This window comes from Colletotrichum tamarilloi (genome assembly GCF_030869305.1).
Source record: "Colletotrichum tamarilloi strain Tom-12 chromosome Unknown Scaffold_215.1, whole genome shotgun sequence".
NCBI classification, from domain to species: Eukaryota; Fungi; Ascomycota; class Sordariomycetes; order Glomerellales; family Glomerellaceae; genus Colletotrichum; species Colletotrichum tamarilloi.
This window is the reverse complement of record NW_026849599.1, coordinates 15114-38613: the sequence shown is the minus strand read 5'-3', so window position 1 is coordinate 38613 and position 23500 is coordinate 15114. Positions and strand designations below refer to the sequence as shown.

General features: G+C 53.3%; 7 protein-coding genes across 7 annotated transcripts; 3 read left to right on the top strand and 4 right to left on the bottom strand.

Moving 5' to 3' along the window:
- Positions 1 to 196: 196 nt before the first annotated feature.
- On the top strand, positions 197 to 2704 carry CTAM01_16362 (pectate lyase; the record flags this gene model as incomplete). Its single annotated transcript, XM_060532355.1, has 6 exons — positions 197 to 779; positions 836 to 959; positions 1019 to 1385; positions 1441 to 1720; positions 1772 to 1872; positions 1928 to 2704. 6 exons carry the CDS (start codon positions 197 to 199, stop codon positions 2702 to 2704), a joined length of 2232 nt encoding a protein of 743 aa, XP_060373078.1.
- Positions 2705 to 3191: 487 nt separating this feature from the next.
- CTAM01_16361 (uncharacterized protein) lies at positions 3192 to 4298 on the bottom strand (the record flags this gene model as incomplete). The annotated part of the gene is made up of 1 exon (XM_060532354.1): positions 3192 to 4298. One exon carries the CDS (start codon positions 4296 to 4298, stop codon positions 3192 to 3194), a length of 1107 nt encoding a protein of 368 aa, XP_060373077.1.
- A 1890-nt stretch (positions 4299 to 6188) lies between these two features.
- On the bottom strand, positions 6189 to 8201 carry CTAM01_16360 (uncharacterized protein; the record flags this gene model as incomplete). Its single annotated transcript, XM_060532353.1, has 1 exon — positions 6189 to 8201. The coding sequence occupies one exon, from the start codon at positions 8199 to 8201 to the stop codon at positions 6189 to 6191; it is 2013 nt and encodes a 670-aa protein (XP_060373076.1).
- Positions 8202 to 11522: 3321 nt separating this feature from the next.
- CTAM01_16359 (nucleotide sugar dehydrogenase) lies at positions 11523 to 12932 on the top strand (the record flags this gene model as incomplete). The annotated part of the gene is made up of 1 exon (XM_060532352.1): positions 11523 to 12932. One exon carries the CDS (start codon positions 11523 to 11525, stop codon positions 12930 to 12932), a length of 1410 nt encoding a protein of 469 aa, XP_060373075.1.
- A 378-nt stretch (positions 12933 to 13310) lies between these two features.
- On the bottom strand, positions 13311 to 14693 carry CTAM01_16358 (uncharacterized protein; the record flags this gene model as incomplete). The annotated part of the gene is made up of 1 exon (XM_060532351.1): positions 13311 to 14693. The coding sequence occupies one exon, from the start codon at positions 14691 to 14693 to the stop codon at positions 13311 to 13313; it is 1383 nt and encodes a 460-aa protein (XP_060373074.1).
- Positions 14694 to 15949: 1256 nt separating this feature from the next.
- On the bottom strand, positions 15950 to 16732 carry CTAM01_16357 (uncharacterized protein; the record flags this gene model as incomplete). Its single annotated transcript, XM_060532350.1, has 1 exon — positions 15950 to 16732. The coding sequence occupies one exon, from the start codon at positions 16730 to 16732 to the stop codon at positions 15950 to 15952; it is 783 nt and encodes a 260-aa protein (XP_060373073.1).
- A 3926-nt stretch (positions 16733 to 20658) lies between these two features.
- CTAM01_16356 (microtubule associated protein) lies at positions 20659 to 23225 on the top strand (the record flags this gene model as incomplete). The annotated part of the gene is made up of 3 exons (XM_060532349.1): positions 20659 to 20769; positions 20826 to 21084; positions 21145 to 23225. The coding sequence occupies 3 exons, from the start codon at positions 20659 to 20661 to the stop codon at positions 23223 to 23225; spliced, it is 2451 nt and encodes an 816-aa protein (XP_060373072.1).
- Between the last annotated feature and the right edge of the window lie 275 nt (positions 23226 to 23500).

Here is a 23500-nt window from a genome sequence, read left to right as displayed (position 1 = left end):
TCCTCGAGAGCCTGACGAAGCTGATCTTCGGTATATTGAGGCATTATATATAGAAGAAGACATGTGCAAAAGATGAGCCCATTTGGACGCGAATTGAAAATGTTGTGATAAAAGGAGGTTGGGGGTGGGCATTGGGTTGTGGTGGATTTTCGCGTTTTTGTGGGTGCCAGAAACAGGGGGGTGCCAGGAAGTGGGTATGTTGACTTACCAGTACACGCGCATCCTCTCCTCCTTGGGCGAGCGCATTGTCAACGAGGGCATTAGCAACTCCAACAAGGATGGCTCACCGATCACGCTCACGATCAAGGGTCTCGTGCCGGGCAACCACAGCCTGCTGACATGGCACAACGCCTGGGACGCCCTCAACGAGACGGCGACGATCGACATTTCCGTCAACGGACAGACTGATCTGACGGCCGTCAAGCAGTCCGCGCGCGTGGACAACATCTGGCAGGCCGCGACCTCATACCTTACGTTCGAAGTCACATCCGCCACGCAGGAGATCAAGATCGTCTACACCCCCGGCATCGGCGGCGACAAGCGGGCTTTCCTCAACGGGTTCGAGGTCGATGCCCCGTCGATGCAGAACCAGATCAGCTTCCCTACGCCCAAGCACCGCGACGAGCGCATCGAGGTTGCGGCGGACGACAGCGTCACTGCTACTTGGCAGGCTCCCGCCTCTGCTGAGGGTGTCAAGTACAATGTGTACCTCGGCACGTCGCAGACGGACTTGAAGAGCGTTGCTGAGGGCGTGACGGAGACGAGCGCCAAGCTTCCTGGTACGTTCTTGATGTCATTTTGTATTCGCCGTGTACTTTGTCTGATCTTATTATAGGCCTCAACACCGTCGACAGCTTCTACTGGCGAGTCGATGTTGTCTCCGGATCAACCACCTACACTGGCCGCGTCTTCTTTTTCCGCGTCGCCCAGCTAGCCTTCCCCGGTGCTGAAGGTTGGGGGTACGTATACAAATCCTACCCTCCCTCATCGCAGTAAAGTCTACTAACATTATTCACAGTCGCTTCGCCCGTGGCGGCCGCGGCGGCAAAGTCATCAAAGTGACCAGCCTCGAAGACACCGAAGCCGAAGGCACTCTCCGTTACGCCCTGACCATCGCCAAGGGCCCACGCATCGTCGTCTTCGACGTCGGCGGCGTCATCACCACCACCTCCCGCATGTCCGTCAACGACCAGTACATCACCCTAGCCGGCCAGACCGCGCCGGGCAAGGGCATCGTTATCCAGGGCAACCCACTCGGCCTGACCGGCGCGTCCGATATCATCTTCCGCCATATGCGCGTGCGCCCTGGCAAGGTCTCTGGGCAGACTATCGACGGAATGGGTATGCAGGGTTCAAACCACTGCATCTTTGACCGCTGCTCTATGGTATGTTCACTTCCAAACGCCACGAGAGGATACGTTGTTAACAAACGATGAATAGGGCTGGACGATCGACGAGGCTTTCAGCTCGCGGTCTGCTTGGAACATCACCTTCCAGCGCAACATGATCTCGGAACCTCTCAACGTCGCCGGCCACAAGAACTACCCCAACGGCACTGCTCACGGCTATAGCGCCACGATTGGCGGAGACGTCGGATCTTTCCATCACAACTTGCTCGCCCACGCCGAGGGTCGTAGCTGGAGCATGGGCGGCGGTGTTGACGACAACGCTGCGTTTGCCGGCCAGCTTGACATTCGTAACAACGTCGTATATAACTTTGGTATGTGACACACGCGTTATGAAGAGGATTTAGAAATCTTAACATGTACAGGTGGCCGTGCTACCGATGGCGGTGCGAAGAAGGTCAACTTTGTAGGAAATTATTACAAGCATGGGCCGGCCTCCACGCTTCCCTACGCCCTCAGAGCACAGGTATGGAAGTTATTCACAACACGAAGTATCCCTACCGCTAACATAATACATACAGTACGAGGACAACATGCCCGGCATGCAACAGTATTACTGCGCCGGAAACTCCATGCCCGGCTTCTTCAACCAGGACTCAGTCCAGTACCCCTCTGGCGACGGCACCGCCACAAAGAACACCACAATCGCCTGCTGGGCCGACGTCAGCTTCGAGCCGGCCCCGACCTACCAAAAGTTCTTCGATAAGGAGTTCTTCGAGCCCCACGTCGAGACGCAGCCCTCGACCGAGGCTTACAAGCGCGTGCTCTCTGACAGCGGCGCCAGCCAGCCCGTCCGCGACATCCACGACGCCCGTATCGTCAACGAGACGGCCACGGGAACCGCTACCTACGTCGGCTCCGTGTCGGGCAAGAAGGGCCTCATTGACGACCCCAAGGACGCGGGCGGGCTCGAGGATTTCCCTACTGTTACGCGCGCAGCCAGCTGGGATGCTGATGGAGACGGTATTGCGGATTGGTGGGATGGGTCAACTGGTGGTGATGGGTACACTCCCATCGAGGGGTATCTCAACTTCATGGCTGATCCTCACGCGTATGTTTCGCCTTCCAAGTCTGTCGAGGTTGACCTTGCTGCTCTGGCTCTGGGGTTCAAGGAGCCTACGTTTACGGTTTCTGGGGCAAAGAAGGGAGAGGTTACTGTTAGTGGGGGTAAGGCTACGTATGCTGCTGGCGCTGAGGCTGGCATTGATCATCTTGAGATCAGTATCAAGGACAGCGAGGGGAGCACGTGGACCCGGTCATTTGGTGTCGCCATCTTTGCCGGTGCGGAGGAGGCCTGAGTGAGCGCACACAGAGCGCCACCATACACTTCAATTCTTTAGTTAAAATATGTTCGCCCTAGATGCGTGGTGGCCAAGCCATCACCAACCATTCTTATCAGATGTTGCTCACTCTTCGGGCACTATACAGCCTGGCTGCTGCGATTATGTTCGTCGTCTCCGGCATCTCACATCGTCATTCTGTTCACCACCAAGCGCTGGCATCATAAGACCGAAGCAATTTATTCCCAACTTTTGATTAAAGTACCTTGTCTGTATCCCTGAGGCCCAGCAGAAGAATCGAAGTATACCCCGCATAACTCATTACATAAAATCCTATCCCCCCGATGCATAACGCTATGCTTCATGTATAACACTTATAAACCGGGCACTACAAAAACAAAAAGAAGAATAGGCTGCTGGCCTCAATGGAGGGTACATGTTTGTTGCCCTCGCTGCTAGTATAGCTACTTTTGGCCTTGGCTTAGTCCGCGTCTCAAAGACAGACTTAGGTAGAGGTAGGCTCGGCGCTGAGGACCAGACGAGCAAACTTGTTGCAGTTGCCGGTGCGAGAGTCGCAGGTAGGCTGGGCAGCCAGGCAGGTAATGGTGGAAACCGTGTAGGTGGAGTACTTGGGCGCGACGCTCGCCGTTTGGGTGCGCGTGATATAGGCATAGCGGTACAGGCAGACGCTCTGGTCAGCAGGAACAGTGGCCGTCTGCGTGATCGTAGCCGTGGCCGTCTCCGTGACGGAGGCAGTGATGGTGGCGTTGACAACCTCGGTGCGGTAAGCCGTGGTGGGCACGATCTCAGTGGAGTAGATGGTCGTAGGAACCGTGGCGATATTGTACTGGGTGGACTCAACGGTGGCGACTTCCGTCTCGTAGACCGTGGTGTCGACGACAGCGGTGGCGGTGGTGTAGACGGTGCTTCCGAGGGTGGTGATCTCGTTGACGGTAGAGACGCGGGTTTCGGTGGTGTACTCGGTCGCGTAGACGACTGTGGGCACGGTGGTGGTCTCGTCGAGGTAGACGGTGGAGTAGGCCGTGGAGGTGGAGTACTCGGTGGAGGGGAGAGTGGTGACGTCCAGGACGGTGGAGTGGATGGTGGACGGCTCGCCGGTAACTGTAGGAGTGACGGTGACAGTCTCAGAGGCCTCAACCGTGGCACGAGCGGTGCGGGTGAGGGTAGTGGTGGATGCGGTGGTGCGAACGGTGGCCGTGAGGACGAGAGTCTGGACGGCTGCCGTGGTGCGAGAGGTGTAGGTCAGGGCGAGGGTGGTGGTGGAGGCAGTGGTGCGCTGGGTGTAGGTGAGAGTGAGGTTCTCAGTGGCGATGGTGGTGCGAGAGGTGGCCGTGTAGGTCTTGCTCTCAGTGGTGACGGTGGTCTTGATGGTCTTGGTGACGGAGGTGGTGGTGTCAATGACGGCGGTGATGGCCTTGTCGCTGAGACCGCTGGCCACGGAGGCGGGAATGGAGCCATCGCCGTCGTTGACGGCGACTGCGGCGGAGGCAGTGATGGCGGCATCTGCGGCTGCAGAGGTGCCGGAGATGGCTGCGGCCGAGACCATGCCCGCGATGGGGAGGAGGCTGACGAGAGACTTGATGAAATGCATTGTTATGAGGTGCGTTTTGTGCAAGTGAGCGACAGAAGTGAGTGACTGTAGGTGGGAAAAGAGTGGAATCTCGCAGGAAGCAAGTTGTGGGAAAGAGTGTGGGAGAGTGAGTGAGGGCTCGGTGACTGGCAGTGGTCTGAAGAGGCTGATGAGGATAAAAGATTGTGAGTATGCTCGTCGATGTTCTGGTTATTATATAATGTTGAAGGTGTTGCCAGAGATGGTCTAGAACTTGGACCCTGAATCCATAAGTCTCTCACGAGATTGTTTTCCGATTACGCCTTTGCAGCTGACATGGCATTGCGAGTCAATGTTGAGAAAATGGCATGAGGCTTGCGTGGGAATGGTGACTATCGCTCGATAGCTTACGACACACATGCGGTGATTCCGTGGTCCGCACTGGCGGTGGACCACTTTGACTTCCCCATATTGAAATGGTAGAATGGCTGGTGACCTGACACGTTGATGGACTTGGCATGTGTAAGTCAAGACCCAGGGCCTAGCTTGGGAAACGTTGTTGATGGTCCTTCGCACATGAGCCAGTAAGATCTTGGAGGCGAATCTGAGGCTAGAAAGAGATAGCCCTCGCTAGGAATTAGCTTGCCGTTGCGCTGGTATTGTAAGAAAAGGCGATGCCTCATCAAGGAATAGACTCATCTCCGAGATTGTGCAAAAGAAAAAGTCGGTGGATATCGGCCTTCGCGGGCTACCGGGCCCAAGTCTCCGGAACCTGCTACTTTGAACGTAGCTGTGGCAGCTACTATGCCATCCTGGTCTAATCTCAATTTTGGCATAAGGCGACGTTTTCTTGTTCATGTGCTGACCTTTATGGCGCAGTTGTTAGTTCACTAGTTTTGTTCGGAGAGGTTTCCCAACGGAGCGGGAAATTGGGGGCGGGAAGTAAAAAAAAAAAGCCGCGGAGGGCTCCGTCCGGGCGGCACGCGGGATGGGGGACTGTGGCCGGCAATACGTACTCACTCGTTATGTGCATAAACCATCTAAGCCAAAAGGCGTATAGTATACTCCCCTCCTTTCTTCACGCCTAGATCCAGCACACCAGGGGTTGACTCAGGAGAAGAAAAGAAACGGCACCAACTTAGCTTCAATTCTGGTTAGACCTGAGTCGCCGAGCCGCGTGTCTTGAAGCTAAAATGTTAATATGGACCCCTGTTGCTGCGCAGATATGTTCCCCAGCACCCCCGGACTAAACTTCTTCGGCTACCTGTGGCTTGAGGCACTCCGCGCTTGACGACTAGTTCTTTCAGCTCATAAACAGCAACTGCAGGCTCTTGATTGTTAAGCACCGCATCAATGCCTGCCGGGTTCCTGCATGTGATGTATTGATAGAAAGTGAATAGTGGCATGAGCACAGACATAGCCTAAGAGGACGCTTCTGCTATGGACTTCACTGACAAGACCGAAAAATGAAAACTTAAGCGAATTTTTGAATTGCGGTCCATGAAAGTGCTGACAGTGTTGGTCTGTGGACTCACGTATGGCTTACATGGAATTTTCGTCTCGGATTTTCACGGCTAAACTTGGTGCATGCAGTGATCTTGCGATACCAGATGGTGAACTCCTGGGAAGTATCAAATGTGGACAAGAGAATGCCACGACTTTATGCAGGCGCCCGAAGTGCGTAGCTTCGTTTTTGACTATCGTTCAGGAGCACAGAGAGTTTGAATATGTACAATGAATTTTATGAAAATTACAACTCCTCTATGTACTAAGTCTAAGCACATCATCTACACAGGATCTTTTCGGGGCAAAATACAAAAATAAAATCAACAGGAATGAATTAGGTGACTCATGTCTAAGAATGGAATGGTGAAATGGATGATTAGAAGGTCCAAACATGCCTTCAGGTGAATCATATGCCAAATTTGTGGCTTAGAGCACTTCTGGCGGCGAGGGAGGCCGAGAGATGGGGCTTTCCGGCCTCTCAGCGCCGCCTTTGCCCTCTTCTGCCTCTGAGAGCTTATCTTTGGGAACAGGAGGCGGTGCAGCAGACGATGCGGTGACGCCAGACATGCCCCAAACAGCGTTGCCGAGATTCTTGGCAACAGCTGAGAAGATGATGATGGACATGAACGGCGAGACGAGCTTGTTGACAAAGAATCCGAGAATAATCTTGTGGGCGCGCTGGCGCAGAGCTGGCTCAACGGCCAAGCAGACACAAAACCAGATAACGGGGAATTGGCCCACCACAAGCAGCGGGAGAATATCCCAAGGGTTGAAAGCCTGGATGAGCGCGCGAATGAAGAGGATTGTGTTGAGGACGCGGTAGTACACTAGCGTCTGCCGGGCAATGTCAATGGCAGCAGCGATTCGCGTGATGAGGATCATGTTCTCGCCGCCGCAGTAGAAGTAGTTGTTGAAGTAGGCGTTGGAACCCCACCGCCGGCGCTGGTGGACGTAGTGCTTGAAGGACTGCGGCGCGACTGTCTCGGAGACGGCGTCGGGCACAAAGATTGTCTGCAGCTTGGAGGACTGGCTGAGCATGCAGTACGTCAGACGACGGTCGGTGCCGAGGTTCTGGACCTGGTGGTGAACAACCCAGTCTTCCTTGACGGGGCGCGCATATTTGGCGATGGCGCCGGCCATCTCCTCGCGGACGGCGACCATAGTGACGCAGCCGGGGAGGCGGGTAACTTTTCCGATGAAGCCTTCTGCGCGACGCCGGACGAACTGGCCAAAGGTGTACTGCAGCTGCTGGTAGAGGTTCCAGAAAGACCACTCGTAGCCCGGTTCGAGCTCGACGAGGACGATGCCGCAGCTGGCGATGGCGTTCTTTTCGCGGGCGAGGGCGTTGGCGAGCTTGGCGACGCAACCTTGGTGGATGACGGAGTCGGCGTCTGTGCAAAAGACCATGTCAAAGTTCTTGAAGCCGGTGCCCTCGGTCAGAGGCGGGAGAATGGTGCGCCAGATTTCTTCGCGGAGGAGGCGGGTGTATGTGGGCATGTTCTCTCGGGGGGCGTTGAAGAGGTCGTGGGTGAGGATGAGGGAGTCCTTCTTGCCGCTGTTCTTGACCTTTTCGATGACGATGACGGGCACATCCTGCATGAAGCCGGCGGTAATTTTGAGTGTACCCTTTTTGTACTTAAGGGAGTGGTAGGGGCGTTCAATGTCGACAACGATGCGGGAGAACTCGCGCTTAATGTTGCGCGGCTTTCCGTCCAAGACGATGCACATGACTTGTTTGTGCGGCTCGCAGCCATTGTCGCGGAGAGAGTAGACCGTCTTGATTAGTTGCTCCTCGCTCTCCGAGTAAGCTGGGATCAGCGAGAGAATCCATCGTTGGGAGACGGGGGCAGGTGGGCGAAAGTGCTTGTAGATAGATGTTCCGATGAGGCAGATGAGGGAGAGCAGCGAGGACAGGAAATCCTTGCACTTGACAAACAGGATGAAAACGAGTGTCGCCAAGCCGGTGTTGCCAAAGCATGCAACGGCAGCAAGTGCGATGTTGAGACAAAAGACGATGAGGATGAATGCAATTCGCTGCATTGTCAACTCTCTCGGGGTGAGCTTCTTGTTGGGGTTCAGGGGATCCGAGAGGATTGGCCAGCCGTAGTCGGTGACGAACTTTGACGGCTTCTCGGCTTGGCCATCATCTTGGCTGAGGGTGCTTCTGCCTCCGCTTGTCTTGCGTCTTCCGCTTACGTTGGAGTCCCTGGATGAGATGGACGTACGGGGTGAATTGGGTCTGCTGTCGCTGGCGGCAGAGTAGGCATCCCACTCTCCTTGACTTCTCCAGGAGTTGGGTGTTCCGGGACGAAACACACGGGAAGGAGGCCGCTCAGATGTTGCAAATTGTGTGCTAAGCCTCTGTGATAGAGTCTTTACAGTCCAACGCTTTTCATCTGTATGCACAGGCTGTGGGCGGGAAATTTCTGGGTGACCCATGGTGTCCTGAATAGCTTCACTTTCGGGATTTGAGTGATACTGTGGACATTAGACACACTTTGCGTGGTACTGAGCTATACTCAGAACGTAGCGAGCGGAAGCGTCCGATGAGTTCAGGATGGTAGAGAGAATGGACAGGATACAGAGTATCCTTGTGAAAGAATGGCACCGACAATACGTCGGGAGTAAAGACTGGACACCACGAATGGTGAGGATTGTTGGATGTGAAGCTCAGGATGAGGATGCAACAAGAGAGAAAGAGTAGAAAGGAAACATCTCGGACTTTGCAAGAAGGCACACTTTTGATCGACTTGATCGGGGTGATTGCCGCCCCCATAGCTGCCCTCTCGTCGAGGCCCTGGAGCTTTCCATGCGAGCTCAGATCCACTAGCCTGAGCAAAATCTTGGTATTGAGGCATGTAAGATTACCCATCATCAGCTCCGGCATGACGCGGCAGAACACCGAAAAACTGCGAGGACCAAATCAGGTAGTCTGTGGTAGGTTCGGCTATCAGGTTGCTGTTGACCCAAGACCTTGGGACAGGAATACGACTGATTCCTAATGAGGCCAAGAAGCCGATTGTGTCAAAGTCAGGACTCCATACTTTGCGGCCCTAGCTCTTCCACCGCTGTCAGTCTGGGAATATACCGCAGCCTTCCGCATTCGAGCGGACAGAGAGGTGGCCCTCAGTGTGACTGATTGGCTGTAGTACGGCAACAAAATCTCTTCGTCAGCCAAATGTCTGAGCACCTTACAAGATGCCTGTGGTCTATGAAGCTGTACCCAGGTAACATCTAGTAAACAGCCAGCCAAGATTGTGGAAATTCCCCAACACAGACTAGCTTCAGCCAGCGACTCGAGAAAATCGGATAATAACGTCGGCAGTAGTATACCACTTCGGAAAGTGCATAAAGTAAACATCGCAGGTCCGATTCCTGGTATTAGCCCCGGGATTGCTGGTGTTGAGACGCTCGACACAAGTTAGCCGCAGGCGGCTGAGGGACTATGCATCAATAAGGATCTGTGTAGTTCCTTTCCGTTAGCACCAATATGCTCGTAGGGGTCTGAAGCAGCTACGAATAGGGTCGAGAAAACTTTCCGCAATCCACGCCACCAAGCTTGGATTAAGCTTAAATGCCAAGGCCCTAAGTCAAGCCATGGCCGATGGAATATGATGACTCTAGGCAATATCCAGGGATCCCGCGTGTGGCTTTCAGCCCCCAATCTCGAAGCACATTAGCGCCCCGGCGAAAGGAGTTGTGAAAATTTGCTGCAATTGCGCAATCGCCTTCCACATCGCCATTAGAAGTCTGGCCTCTTTTGCCCTCGACGTCTTGCTAGTGCTCTTTTTGCCCACTTTCCGGTCTCTTGGACGGAAGCATTGGAAGAAGGCATACGCAGTACTGTGTTTGACGCCAGTACATATGTGTCAAAGCGTATTGTCAGTCGGCCGGAATTGTCCGATGGAACAGGTATGCTGTTCATGTCGTCTTGTAGGGCACGCCGAACTTATTCATGTTACTTGACGATACAACAGCTCCATGATGTATTTTTCTCCGGAGTCATAAAGTATTCGACATAAAAGTAAAGAGATCTAGACCCCAGATGCAGGTCCAGACCCTGAAGCTTGGCTGGATCTCGGGGAATCTCTTGACTGCGCTGATCATATCCTTTGCTGGGATAGACGTGAGACAAGACCCTCTAGGAAAGGGACGAAGGATTCGGGACGGGCCCAAACCTCTGGGAATGGGTTATCTGGGGGACATTGTTTTACTGCCGGCGATGCCAAGTGTCATCAAACCTTTTGTTTTTAGCGGCTACTAGTTGCGAAAGCTGTGACTGGCTAGCTGGCAGCCTTACCTCGGAGCCCCTGTGCTTGCCCACCGCTCAGGGACGTTCAGCACGGTCAATGTAGTCTTGGCAGCTGATAGTGCTGGAATATGCCTGTCCAGTTGATTGAAGCTGAACGATACATCCTGGTTCTCATATCCATGTTCTTGAGGCAATGGAGAACGTATTGAGTACAGGTACCGAGCCTAAGCTCAACGGTCCGCAGGAAGAAACTCGATGAAGTCACGAACAATGGAATCGGGACAAGTCGAAGCAACGGCCGGCGGCGTTGCCGTAAGCCTTGATTTGATCAAGACACACGATCTTAGTCAACGGACGTTGCATGAAGATACCTGCAGAGAAAAGGAGTTGACGCAGGAACGAGACAGAAAAAAGGAATACTAGGGGCGCCATGTGGCTTGCCTGCCGCGCTTGTCGTGAAAGGTGTGTTCCCCGGGGCTTAGCGCTCTACGCCCTAGTTGCATATCCGGTCTGTCACTTTCCTCCTCGCTTAGACGACTTTGCTCCTGACTCCACCCCCTCAACATCCGCCTTCCAACTTCCTCCACACCACATGCTTCCGCCCACACCCCGGACTAGAACAACACTAATAAGCTTTATGTGGACTCTCATGAGTATTCTCCTTCACACCATCAACTGCCGCCTCCCAAATAGGCAATGAGGCTGAACATATACCTGCGTCGTTCCCCAATTCTTTCCCCTGGAAGAGTGGCATTCGGTACTTCCCGATCAAGAACTCGGTTTGCCATGGATGGGGGTACCATACAATATGGATTCGAATACCATGGATGCCACTAATACGATCCACACTGATAAGGAAAAGAAAGCAGAGGTGAACTGTGCTCAGATGCCAATGAGTCCGCCAACCGTTGACGGTTGACACAATCAGCGTTGTCAATCTCGAAATCTCTCATTTTTGGCGGTACGCTACTACAACAATGTGCGTATGCTTCTGCCAAGATCCACTACCGGAACTGAGCCATGAGGCTGAACAGCGTTATTTACTTTTGCCCCCTAATCTCACGATGCAGAAGTTTTCAACCTCATGGCGTTTTCTCGGTCTGGTATTCCGTATTGGGAATGGCGAGAGCTTGACTATTCCACCGTACTCGTCCGAACTTGTTCGCTACGCTCATCGGGCATTCAACCGATTGCGTGGAGGAGGAAATTTGCAGCACATCTTGGCAGGAGTGAGCAGAGCTGGGAAAACTTTGATGGAGATCTTTACGCAACTTCATTTTGCATCTGATTCCAATCCCTTTTCCAGCCTCAAAGATTTCCATATAATCCCACCTTCAAGTCCGCATCTACACATTCCTATTCCTCATCCACTCACACAAGATCATAGAAGAACATCATCTCCAGAAGCCCAGATCGATAGAGAACTCTAGTTGTGATACTTCTTCCTCATCTGTCTCTATCACTTCGACTTCGCTTCCTTCTCAATATTTGCATAATAACTCTTCAAAATGAGGGTCACCATCGACAAGCCATCCTTCCACAGCCGCAGCCTTTCTGTGCCGGCACCTCCTACACATCCTCCCGAAGCATTGGGCCTCAACCTTCCCGGCTTCGACACCTTCAAGGCCCACTTTGACCTCCCCCTCACACCTGTCACGCCCCCGCCAGAGTACAAGGAGCACCCTTTCTCTCACAACGACCGTGTCCGCGACCTTTCTCCCGTCGTCGACCCCAATGACCAACCCCTCGTGGCTGTCATCGGCGTCGGCTACGTCGGCACTCACCTCGTCGAGTCGTTCTCTGCCCACTACGACGTCCTCGGCTTCGATGTGTCAGAGAAGAGAATCAGCGAGATCCGTGAGGAGCTCCCAAGCGAACGCATCCGCTTCACAACCTCCAAGGCAGACCTCCACGAGGCCACCCACTTTCTCATCTCCGTCCCTACTCTTCTCAAGGCGGACAAGTCCATCGACACCTCCTACCTCCAGTCCGCCATCGCCACAGTCGCCCAGCACGCTCGACCGGGTTCCACCGTCGTAATAGAGAGCTCCGTCGCAGTAGGCATGACCCGCAGCCTTCTCGGCCCCGTCGCCACCGCTCACGGCTTCTACGCAGGCATGTCTCCAGAGCGCGTCGACCCAGGACGCATCGAGCCCCCCTGCCACGCGATCCCCAAGATCGTCTCTGGCCTCGACGACGAGATCCCCGGGTCGCTGGCCTCCGTCATGCGCCTCTACAACCAAGTCTTTGACCGCCTCGTGCCCGTTAGCCGCACAGAGGTCGCCGAGATGATGAAGCTCTACGAGAACTGCCAGCTCATGATGTGCATCGCCTTCGCCAACGAAATGGCAGACGCCTGCATCCCTCACGGCATTGACCCGTACGAGGTCGCCGCCGCCGCCGCCTCCAAACCCTTTGGATACATGCCCTACACCCCTTCCCTCGGCGTCGGTGGCCACTGCATCCCCGTCAACCCGTACTACCTCCTCTCCAACAGCGCTTTCCCCCTGCTGGAAGCCGCCGCCGAGAAGATGAATGCGCGACCCGCCGCTATTGCTCGCCGCGCTATCGATTCGTTGACGAGAGATGCCAAAGCTGGAGCTGCCTCGGCTCTAGTACGGCCTCGTGTTCTCGTCGTCGGTGTGGGCTTCAAGGCCGGCCAGTCTGTCCTGAGCAACTCACCGGGTGTTGACCTCGTCAAGGCCTTTGTCCGCTCCGGCGAGGTCGATGTCATGTACGCGGATCCCCTCGTCAAGCAGAGCGCCGTGCCTGTCGCGCCTCGCTTGGCTGATGAGAAGTGGAACAAGGAGACCCTTGAGACGTTCGACATGATTATCGTCGCTTTCCGTCAACATGGTTTGGACTTTGGTATCATGGACGAGCTTCGTGGCGTCAAAGTTGAAATGTGGTGCCCGTAATTTTCTCTGTGGCTTCTTATCTTCTACTTAGAGTTGTTTCTTCCGGCGCTATTAGAGGAGAGGTCAGGTGTTTGGTTTCTTTCATTCGCATTGGTTTGAGCCGATGGCTCGGCGGGGTAAAATTGCATAAAACGAAGACTTGGATACGAGTGTGGTCATAGACTTAAACATGCCTTCGATGGCGTTCCCAATAATAATCATAATTGTTCTGAATTTTGTGCTTGGATGATCCAGTGAATGAATAGTCCATGTCAGATAGGACTTGACATCTCTTTGGTCAGCCTAATCTCAAATAAGTGAAATGCCCATCGTACCTTACCTAAATGAAGTTTCTCTGAAATCCACTGAAACAATATCCTTTTGAAGATTATACGGCCATCACACCACCTTCCAACAAGTAGATACTCCCCTTAGACCCTTGCTCCTCCTAAAGCTTGGAGTTTCTGTTCCATCTTCTTCCGAAGAATCGGGGTCGGATCCTAAAGCCTTCCTTTGGATTCTGATCTGATATTGGCGTAAAACAACAACGCAAGCCGCAGCAGCAAGAAATGTGAATCCCGTGAACAACTGAGCCCCAAGATACGTTCCCGTCCTCATGTATATCGCCAGCGCGATAGGCGCACTCACCGTCGAAGGAACAACCATCATCAACCACAACAGACTCAGACCGGACGCCAAATTCTCCGTACCCAGAACTTCAGCAATCACAGGCGCAGCATTAACCCAGAAAACCCCGGCGGGAAGGCCTACGACAAAAGCAAACGTGATCAACGCCTCAAACGACTTTGCGTTGACCCAGAAAACAAGGGAGAGTATCCCTGTCACCAAAGTCATTAGTAATGTGACGTTGATACGCCCGAACCGATCACTCAGCCATCCGATGGCGGGGCGTCCCACCGCCTGACCGAGCATGAAGACCGCCGAGACTTGGGAAGCCTGAGAGGGGTCCAAGCCGATGACGTTTGCGTAGTTTGCCAGTGCGAAGATGAGAATGAAGTATCCAAGCATGCTGAACGCGCCAAAGCCCAGAATCAGGAGATAATCCACCCTCTTGAACAGAGAGACATCCAGAGCCAACCGTTTGGCTCTAGTCTCTCCATAGCGCGTCCGGATAAGAAGAATCGAAACGACGTTCGCGATGCCGGAGACGATGGCGAGAACTCGATAGGCCCAGGGTAGTCCCATACTGTCCATCATGGCGCCCACGGCAAGCGAGTACGTCAAGCCGCCCAGTCCTGCGCCTGCAATCGCGACGCCGTTGGCTAGAGCGCGCCGGGCGGTGAACCATTGAGCTACGATGCCGTATGAAGGCAAGAACAGCAGTCCCATGCCGACGCCGAAGAGCAAGCCTTGTGAGAGAGAGAGGTGCCATACTCTAGTCGAAAAGCTCGCGCATACGAGACTAGCAGACTGTAAGACTGCCCCGAGGAGCATCGTGGGCCTAGTCCCTAACTCGCGCGCCATGATCGTGGCCGGTGGTGACATGACGAGGGTGATGCCTATGCTGAGGGAGCCTATCGCAGCGTAGACAAGCGCACTTGTGCCGCGGAATGTGTCGGATCTGATGTAGTGGGCGAGGAAGACGGAATACGCTGCACTGATGCCCCATGAGTGCGCGTAAATGATTGCGATGGAGGTCGTGACGATCCAGCCATAGCCGCCATCTGGGGCGGTTCTGGGGGCTGTTGAAACTCGGGGAGGTTCTTGGTTTGGCAGGGGCAATTTGGTTGTTTCTGTTCCGGGTTCGTTGCTCGTATTCATCTTGAGAGTTGATGCTAGATAATGGAGTGGCGATATGAGAAGCTTTTGATTTGGATAGGAATTAGCAACAGACGGCGACAACATAAAGTGATTATCTTGTTTCCACGCGGATAGCTTTGTTTGTACAAATAGCATTCATACAGAGCGATACGAAAGGCTTTCTTGGCGGCTCTGCCGAGTCTATAATGTTGTTATGTCTCGGTTCCCATTCCAAGAAATGGCTGCTTCGAACTTTCAACGAAGATCAGAACGATTTCAAATCATACACGAAGTAACTCCTTAGTTGAACTAGCAAAGAAAACAGCGCAATTACGAACCCCGGCCGAAAGGACCCATCGTTGGGGTCTAAATTTAGTCTCCGGTCGGAGACAACTAATAACTGAGGCAAGTACTTTACGGAGACATTCCACCCAGGATGCCTTGGTTAGATATGTTTCCGTGACGAATGACTTCAAGCAGTCTATTGAATCCCACTAAAACCAGTCGTTGATCATCGGGGGAGTGTGATGTGTAAGTCTACAGATCCAAAATCCCGAAATCTCGGGTTTTGTTAACGGACTTTACGAATTCCTGATGAGGTGAGGTGCTGGAAGGATGCTGTATTGTCAAGGATAAACACAACTGGCCTAAAAAAAGATCACGACCTAGATTATATGATGAGGTACCTTATACAAAGGGACTGCCACTATGAAAACACGATATTGGAAACAGCGATTATAGGAGGGAGACTCCTTATTGTACATAAGACAACGACGTTACACATCAAGCGGGAAGTACACTATAGTTACTACCTTACATAAGGTAACGAACAAGTTCTTGATATGAGATAGGTACTTACGAGAACTAAAGCAATTCGCAGATGACCATTGCATCTCGTACTTTTCGTATCACGCAGCAACTGCACAGGAGAATGAAACTAGTTGCCGCATTTTAAATCCTACCTAATCAGTCATTGCCACCCGCAGCGCTTTCCACATCTTTCATGCTATTGAAGCATGACGTAACTTTTACAGTAGAGGAAATTCTTCCGGAGCTGTAACACAAGATTCCTGGCTATGCCGGAAATCGGACTGGTCTTGTCGTATTGATAGGACGAGTGAAATTACAAAACTAGATTCTAATCTCTTCCAACCTACTTTATTGGTTGACTGAAAACATGAGCACACTCTCCAAGTAGGCTTATCCCATGCCCCAAGCCACAAGAATGTTCCTTTAGTGTCAATCGACTGGCTCCCCTGAGGTCCATACTCTCGAATTCACTGATCAGGGTCCACCGCCTTGTAAGTCGAGTCAACAGCAATCTCGTCAAACCACACCTGGCGGAACCCCTGATCCCCATCCAACTTGCCCTGATCATACCAACTATTCGCATACAACCCAACACGGAACTGAAAAGTACTATCATCATTCACCGTCGTCGCAACGTTGTACTTTTCCAACACCTTAACCCCATCATACCAAATCTTATAAAACCCAGTCGCATCACTCCGCCAGCTAGCCTGAATCACAACCCGATGCCACACCCCGCGCTCAACCGTCGTCAAGTTCCCATACTTTACAATACTCCGCCCGCAATCCGGCTGGCGATACTGCCCGCTCACGATCCTCGACGTGAGCTGGTCGCCCTCGAGCCAGAGCATGCTCGACGGCATCCAATCATCCCCGCCGCAGCCCGCACCGGGGCGGTTGGCGATGAACTGGGCGATATTGTACGACTGCGGCTGAAACTGCCATGACTCCGAAAGGCGGAAGGCGAAGCCGTAGAAGCGGTCCTGACCGCGCGTGTAGCCGTCGTTGACGTCGACTTCGGAATGGTAGCGCCCCGTGTAGGAAGGGTCGTAGGTCTGTGTCATTTTGAGGGCGGTGGTGCCTTTGTAGACTACGTTGCTGACGGTTTGGACCACGCCGTTGTGTTCTTGGCAGATGTAGTCGAATTTGTCGGCGGCGGCGAGGTCGCCTGGGTTGGAGAAGGGGTAGGTTGCCTGGACGGCTGTTGGGGCTAGGCCGAGGGCTGCGATGATGAGGGATTTGAGATACATCTTGTTGGTCTTCTGTGAGACTATCAAGATTGATTGGAGTCTTGAAGGGTATGAAATGATATTCTGAACACTGCTTTGGAGATTTCGAGACTTAAGTATTCACTCAGCGGAGTTTGTGACGTGAAATTGAATTGGTTGCCTAGAAGACTAGACATCACCCTCCAATGCGATTGAACAATGTTAGTCTACTTTCGTGGATGAATGCGACTCTGACAGACATGAGCTGTGCACTCAACAGGCAAATTTCTTATTCACAGCGAATGATCACGCAGCGTGCCTGGAGCCATATAGTTTTGAAGAAGTTGATAGCCTTTCTCTTCGGCTATCCGCGATGCTAAGTGGCCAATCAGCTCTGACAGTACTTCTATATTGCATGATATTCGGGAGGGATTACTCAGCCTGCCACATTAGTTTCGTCGTTTGTTCGTGTCGTTTGACGGCCACAGCGGGGCTGTTTTCGTATCCAGAGACAATTGAAGCCTTTCACTTGTGCACTTGTGGAAAAGATGTATAACATGGACTGAGTTTCTTGGATTTGATTGAAGCTGAAAGGCTTCCACGTGCGGACTTGGGTGAGTCAGTCGCTGCGGTACCATGAGATTCTGTACTTCGATTGAAATCCAATTCTATGAGTCGCTTTTGGGCAAGGACGGATGGATCCTAAGCGACTCGTCTTCATAGAGGATCGTAGGGCTTGGCGAAAAGAACGTCGCCCATGTCACATGCGGAAGGCAGTCTACGGAGCACTATCCGCCTTCCTTATTAGGCTTGGCGGACGAGACCCACGTCTTTACCCAGTCATCGTTGCACTTTGTCGTAGTGGTTGAACTAAAGGATGACATTCTCGACAGAATGACTACTGATCATTGTTGTACGATTGTAAGGCAATGTGACTTTTGAAATGCCTATGCGATGTTTAGCTATCCGGCAACCTTGGTAAAGTATAATAGTTCCGATGGTCAATCAGCTGTGCTCTATTTTCGCCTTGCCCAAGGTATCGAAAGATACCTCTCATGGTGACTACCTTATTTGGTCAGGGTGTCGCTTCGTACGCCTGAGTTGTTTTTAGGAAGGCGCATTTCCTCAAGAATGGAAGTTCAGACTCAACAACTTGAAGTCACGCTCTTACGTACAGAGAATTACACAACAAAAGTTGATTGTTCTCCGGTGGCTGGAGGCGTACACTTGGAGTGCGGGTCATAAGCTATACCAGAAAGCCATGCACATTATCCCATCTCTCGGCCATGGCGAAGTGCGATAATGCCACGGGTTGGTTTGAGCTGCAGGGTTGTCAAGCGGGATCACGATCGCATCAAGGTCCACCGGGCAACCGCGCCTTGAGTTGGGTTGAGAGAAGACGACGATGACGTCGCCGAGACAGAGGAAAAGACAAGGGCAAGGAACGCTAGCGGCTAGCCATTGGATTTACCAGCCACCAGCCACAGCAGAGCAAGGGTGAGAGGAGGGGCAGAAGGTCGAGAATGCGCGCGTAACAAATGCCCCGAACCAGGTCAGGTCCCAGAAGCTTACTAGTGGACGGCCTGTGCCGTGTGTGTGTGTGTGTGTATTGGGTTCAACTTGGATTGGGATTGGATCAGAGCAGGTTTGGGCAGTACGGATACTTGGTGCAGTTCCGGGCAGTGCGACGGCGAGAAGCGAACTCAATGGTTGCGGAGATCAAACTTGGCTCTGAACGGGTCGGTTATGAAGATTTTCGTCCGAATCTGGGGAGGCTGGGAAAGGGAGAGGGAGCATGGGCCTGATATTATGGGACTGTCATCCCAAGACTCATGGTTTCCCGGGCAGTCGATTACGACTTTGCAACAAGAAGGGGAAAGCTGATGGGAGCTTGGGTACAGTATTTCCCAGCTATCCATGTATTCGTAGTCGACTCCGTAGGAAGTTGGAAGCCATTCGGGCTGAGAGTAGGTCTGGACTTGGCTGGAAGAGAAGATGATCACCTGAATAAGAGGGGAAGATCAGATTAAAGAAGAAAGCATAAAGTCCGTACCGCCGCGATTGCGATTTGATGCGCACTTCGTGCGGATACAACCAGGAAAAGCAAGGTTGGGTTGGCCGTCACCATGGTGAAGCGATGGACCGGGGGTGGAAGAGGATGCGTTTGCATCTCACCGCTGGAGCACGCGCCTGAAGATGCCCACAGCAGAAATGGGGCAAAGCAGCGTGGCAGGGGGGAGGGGCGAGCAAGGGATGGGAAAGAGCCGAGATGAGCCAGATCGATTTTCCTGATTTTCGTTCGGCCTGCTACGGAGTTTTTTGTTGGAGACTTTGGACTTGAATATGTCTATTCGTAGCGAGAGGCCAGTCGGAGGGGAAGCTGCGAGGTTGAGGTGCATGAAGGAATCGGGTGTGGATAATGTGATGGAGCTGTTGGTGTAAGAGAGTTGTCGTGTGCATGACTTTAGCGTGATGCGAGGCAGACGTACGACGTACGAAAGAGCAGGAGTCTAAGATGTTAGTTTAAAAAGAGGGAAAAAAAAGGTTGTTGTTTTGTTGTGGGCAGCAACCAGCATCCATCTGGATGACTTGCAGAAAGGACGCGGACTTGGAGAATTCGTTGGGGGCGATGCGATGCGATGCGATGCAGCAAAGTAAACAAAGCGGGTTGCCGATGCGCGACTAGAGCTGCGGGTGATTTGTTTGCGCAGAGCGGCGTGTGTTTGATCGTCCGCTGCTTGCAGTTGCAGTAAGATAGACCAACCAACCAACATCATTATCACAACTCAATAGATACGCTTGAGATCTTGGGACATTCTAGTCTTGAGAGAAGGATATATATGTAACATTATCTTGTTCACATATGAAGTGGCCGTTGAGGGGGCCAACGTTTCAATAGAAGACTTGAGGCAGCTGCCAGGACATCGGGACAAATGTTGGGTTGACGAGGTGCAAGTGATTAAGCGTGCTTAGCTAAGATTGGCTAATGGGCTGAGCTGGCAGCAAGCGAGAGACCCACCCGCGTGGCACTAAAGCAATTGGAACCCCGGCAACAGGTACGTATCTCTGCCCACCTACCCCTGTCTCGAAGCTGCAGGCAGCTGAAGTGCAGACAGAGCAAGAGCGCATCGTGATTCGTGAATGGACCGAAGGTAGCCAATGGCGGGGTAGCTCTTTCCTGAAACCCACCACGAAAAAAGGTACTCACTCACTGTAACCCTTGCCTGCTGAGAGTCGACCCCGTTGCCGTGGATACGTGCCCCACCACGCGAACCCAAACAGGAAAACTGAGGACCCGTTTCTCACGACATTCCCGGCCACCTCCTTCCCATGAGATCCCAGGTCTTTCCCTCCCTCCTGACCGTGAATTCAATTCATCAAGTGGCACCTTCCCGTCGCATCTTTGTCGACTTGCCCCTTCTTGTCTGGTTGTTTCCTCCCATCCTCTTTCTCCCACTTTCCACTTTCCCCAACCTCCGCCCTCCGCCATCCATCCCTCCGGAAAAAAAGAGATCCCATCGGCCATCAACAACTTGGGAGAAACACAGATCGGGCAGTCTCAGACAAATCTCTTCGGCTTCACAGATCCAAGGAGACTGCAGATTTCAAACGCAGCTACATTCTATTACTCCTCTCTCTTGGACGACTTTTCCCTGCTGGACGATGCACTATACGCCGCAATACTCTCGGTGACCATTCGCTTCCTACTAAGCTAGTCCCCGTCGCAACCGCATCCCAGGTACCGCAGAGAAAGTAAACAAATCGACTGCCTTGCCGCACCCGCACTGGCCTCCCCGCCACCGTGAATAGCATCAACACTCAGCCTTTGCGCTGCGCCCACTCTTTTACCCCCACGACCTGCACGCCTTACCGCACTTACCTTAATCACAATCAATTCCCCGAACCATACCGCCTTTTCTCTTATCCTCACCTTCTTTTGGCTTTCAGTTTGGCCTGTTTAATCCACCATGGACACGAGTTACCTGTCCCAACAGGTCAATACCATCATTGGCCAATTGCACGGTTTGTTCGATGAGATCGGCGTTCCGAACCATGATCGCGAAAAGCGCGAGGAAGACGTACGCTTCTCTCAGCTCACTCCCCTTCTCCAGTTCGTGCTGACAATCGCCCATAGCTCTTCGAGGCGCTGTCCAAAGCTCTTACCGACCAGGTGAACCTTGTCACAAACGAAAAGGAGGAAATGATTGATGAAGCCGAGCGCATAATTACCACGATACAGCAGATGGAGGCATCCCTCGACGACAACCGCGCACGCCGGGACCGCAGCGACGATATTCAAATTACCTACCCCCTGACCCGATGTTTGCAGGGCCTGAAGGAGAAGCACAAGCAAGTCAGTAGACTGCACAAGGAGCGTTTCGAACAAGTCAAGAGTGAGTTGGGCATAAAGCCGGAAGATGCCAAATAAGGTGGTGTACTAACAAGCCATCCAGAGCTTGTCGAAGCACTCGAATCATACTCGTCACATCTTGAACCCACCTTCGTTAAGATTCCCCTGCCGCCCACGGGCCCGAACCAATCCGTCCCTCCCAACTTCGACCTATCACCATCCTACGTGGACAAGCTCGATCATGAGTTTACGAGAGTCTATGAAGAGTACACACGCCGCGTCGCGACGGTTAAGGCCCTTTGCGAGCACACGATCCAACTTTGGGCCGAGCTGGGCACCCCTCAGGCTCAAACAGACGGTGCTATTGTCAAGTACTACCGCGAGTCACCCGAACAGTTGGGCCTGCACGAGGAAGATATCGAACGTCTCAAGGCGAAGCGCGACAAACTCTCGGACGAGAAGAAGAACCGTGAGAAGCGTCTCAAGGACCTGCGCATGGCGGTCGAGGCCCTCTGGGAAAAGTTGGAGGTTGATATGGCAGAGAGGAAGGCGTTCCTCAACAGCAACCGAGGCTGTGGCGTTCGACAAATCAACGAGTTCGAGGATGAGCTTGTGCGCCTCAACGAGCTGAAGAGGCAGAACTTGCATCTGTTCGTCGAGGATGCGCGGTTCAAGCTACAGGAACTCTGGGACTCTCTCTACCTTTCCGAAGACGAGATGCTTGAGTTCACACCCGCCTTTTCCGATGTATACAGCGATGCTCTCCTCGAGGCTCACGAGCGAGAGATTGCAAGACTGGAAGTTCTCAAGGAACAACGTCTCCCGACGCTTGAGCTCGTTGAAAGACACCGAAGCCTCACCAGTGAGCGCGACGAGCTCGCTGCCTCAAGTCAGGACGCTTCTCGCCTGATGATGCGTGGCCAGAAGGGTGAGAAGCGCGATCCCGGCAAGCTTCTCAGAGAAGAGAAGATGCGCAAGCGCATCGCCAAGGAGCTACCCAAGATTGCCGTCGAGTTGCGTAGAATCCTCGAACAATTCGAGGACGAGTACGGACGGCCGTTCACGGTACACGGTGAGCGCTACTTGGATGTGCTCGAGGCGGAGGACCGGCCTGCACCTGGCCCGCGATCCAAGACACCGGGCGTGGGAGCCGCTCCTCAATCAGCAGCTAGGCCGAGAGGGCACAGTAGAGCGCAGAGCACCACGTCAATCGCAAGACCGCCCACTCGCAATGGTGTGAGAACACCAGCACCCGCGCCTACGACCAAACGTAGCGCAAACAACATGAACAGCGCGGCTCCATCAACAAGACCTGTGTCTGCCCACGCAAAAGCCCAGGAGATTGCCAGACCGGCATCTTCCATGGGCAGCTTGAGAGAGCGAGCGCAAACTCTCAACCGGCCACCTGGTAGTCCCTCAAGGATCCCGGCCCGGCCCCCATTGACCAACCTCAAGTACGGCAACTTTGGCAACACCTCGCCAGTACAACCGGAGCGACCGGCGTCGCGAATTGACGCCTATGCAACGATCCGCGGTGGTAATCACCAAATGCGTGCCCCTCCGCCCAAGATGCGCGACCTCAGCACGATCGAGCTGGAGACTCCCGTCAATCCTTACAAGTCAGTAGGGTTGGGCGCGAGCATCGTCCGCCAGGTTGAACTTGAGGATCCCTACGATGAGGATTGCCAGCAGCCTCGGCTGATGCGAGCCAACTCCACCCTCTCGCACACTTCTCACGCTTCCCACAACTCGCACGCGTCGTACGCTTCCCAGAGCTCTCATCACTCCCAGGGATCCTCCCAACACGACTACCCGTCTTCGCACTCCTCAACCATCCGCCAATATCCACCTTCTGCTTATCCCCAAGCACCTCCACCCCGTCAGATTTCCAACTCATCCAACGGATCGAGTAACGTGACGGGCTCAGAAAACTGGGAGACGTATGACGACGCCAGCGAACCCGAGCAGGATGCTAGCGACACATACTACGCCAAGGTACGAGCTGCCCGCAACGGCACCAAACGCTTTGAACCCGAAGCTGGATATCGGCCACCGGCCAGCGATCCTAAGAGGCAGCGCCCGTTCCCGATGACGGCACCTGGTGGACATGCTGGACATGCCTACGGTGACGGCGAGGGCCGCATCATCTCAGGCAGCGAGTGGACAGACGAGGATGGATACTGAGCGTGGGAATTCGCTGCCTAATCCATTGCTCGTTCTGTTACTTCATCTTGGTGCGCCGGCTGCAGACTTTTTGCAGCCTGATGATAACGTCGGATGATTATGCCTCATGTCTGAACGACGGATGCACTTGCTACTCGCTCATGACGAACATGCCTTTTTTTCTTCTTTGGCAAAGAAAATAATTGGTTGAGGATCTTGGTGTCCGTGGATGCCCTTCGCTTCTTTCCCCGTGTCGTTTATATCTCGGTCGGTTTTGCTTGGTGGAATGTTGAGGG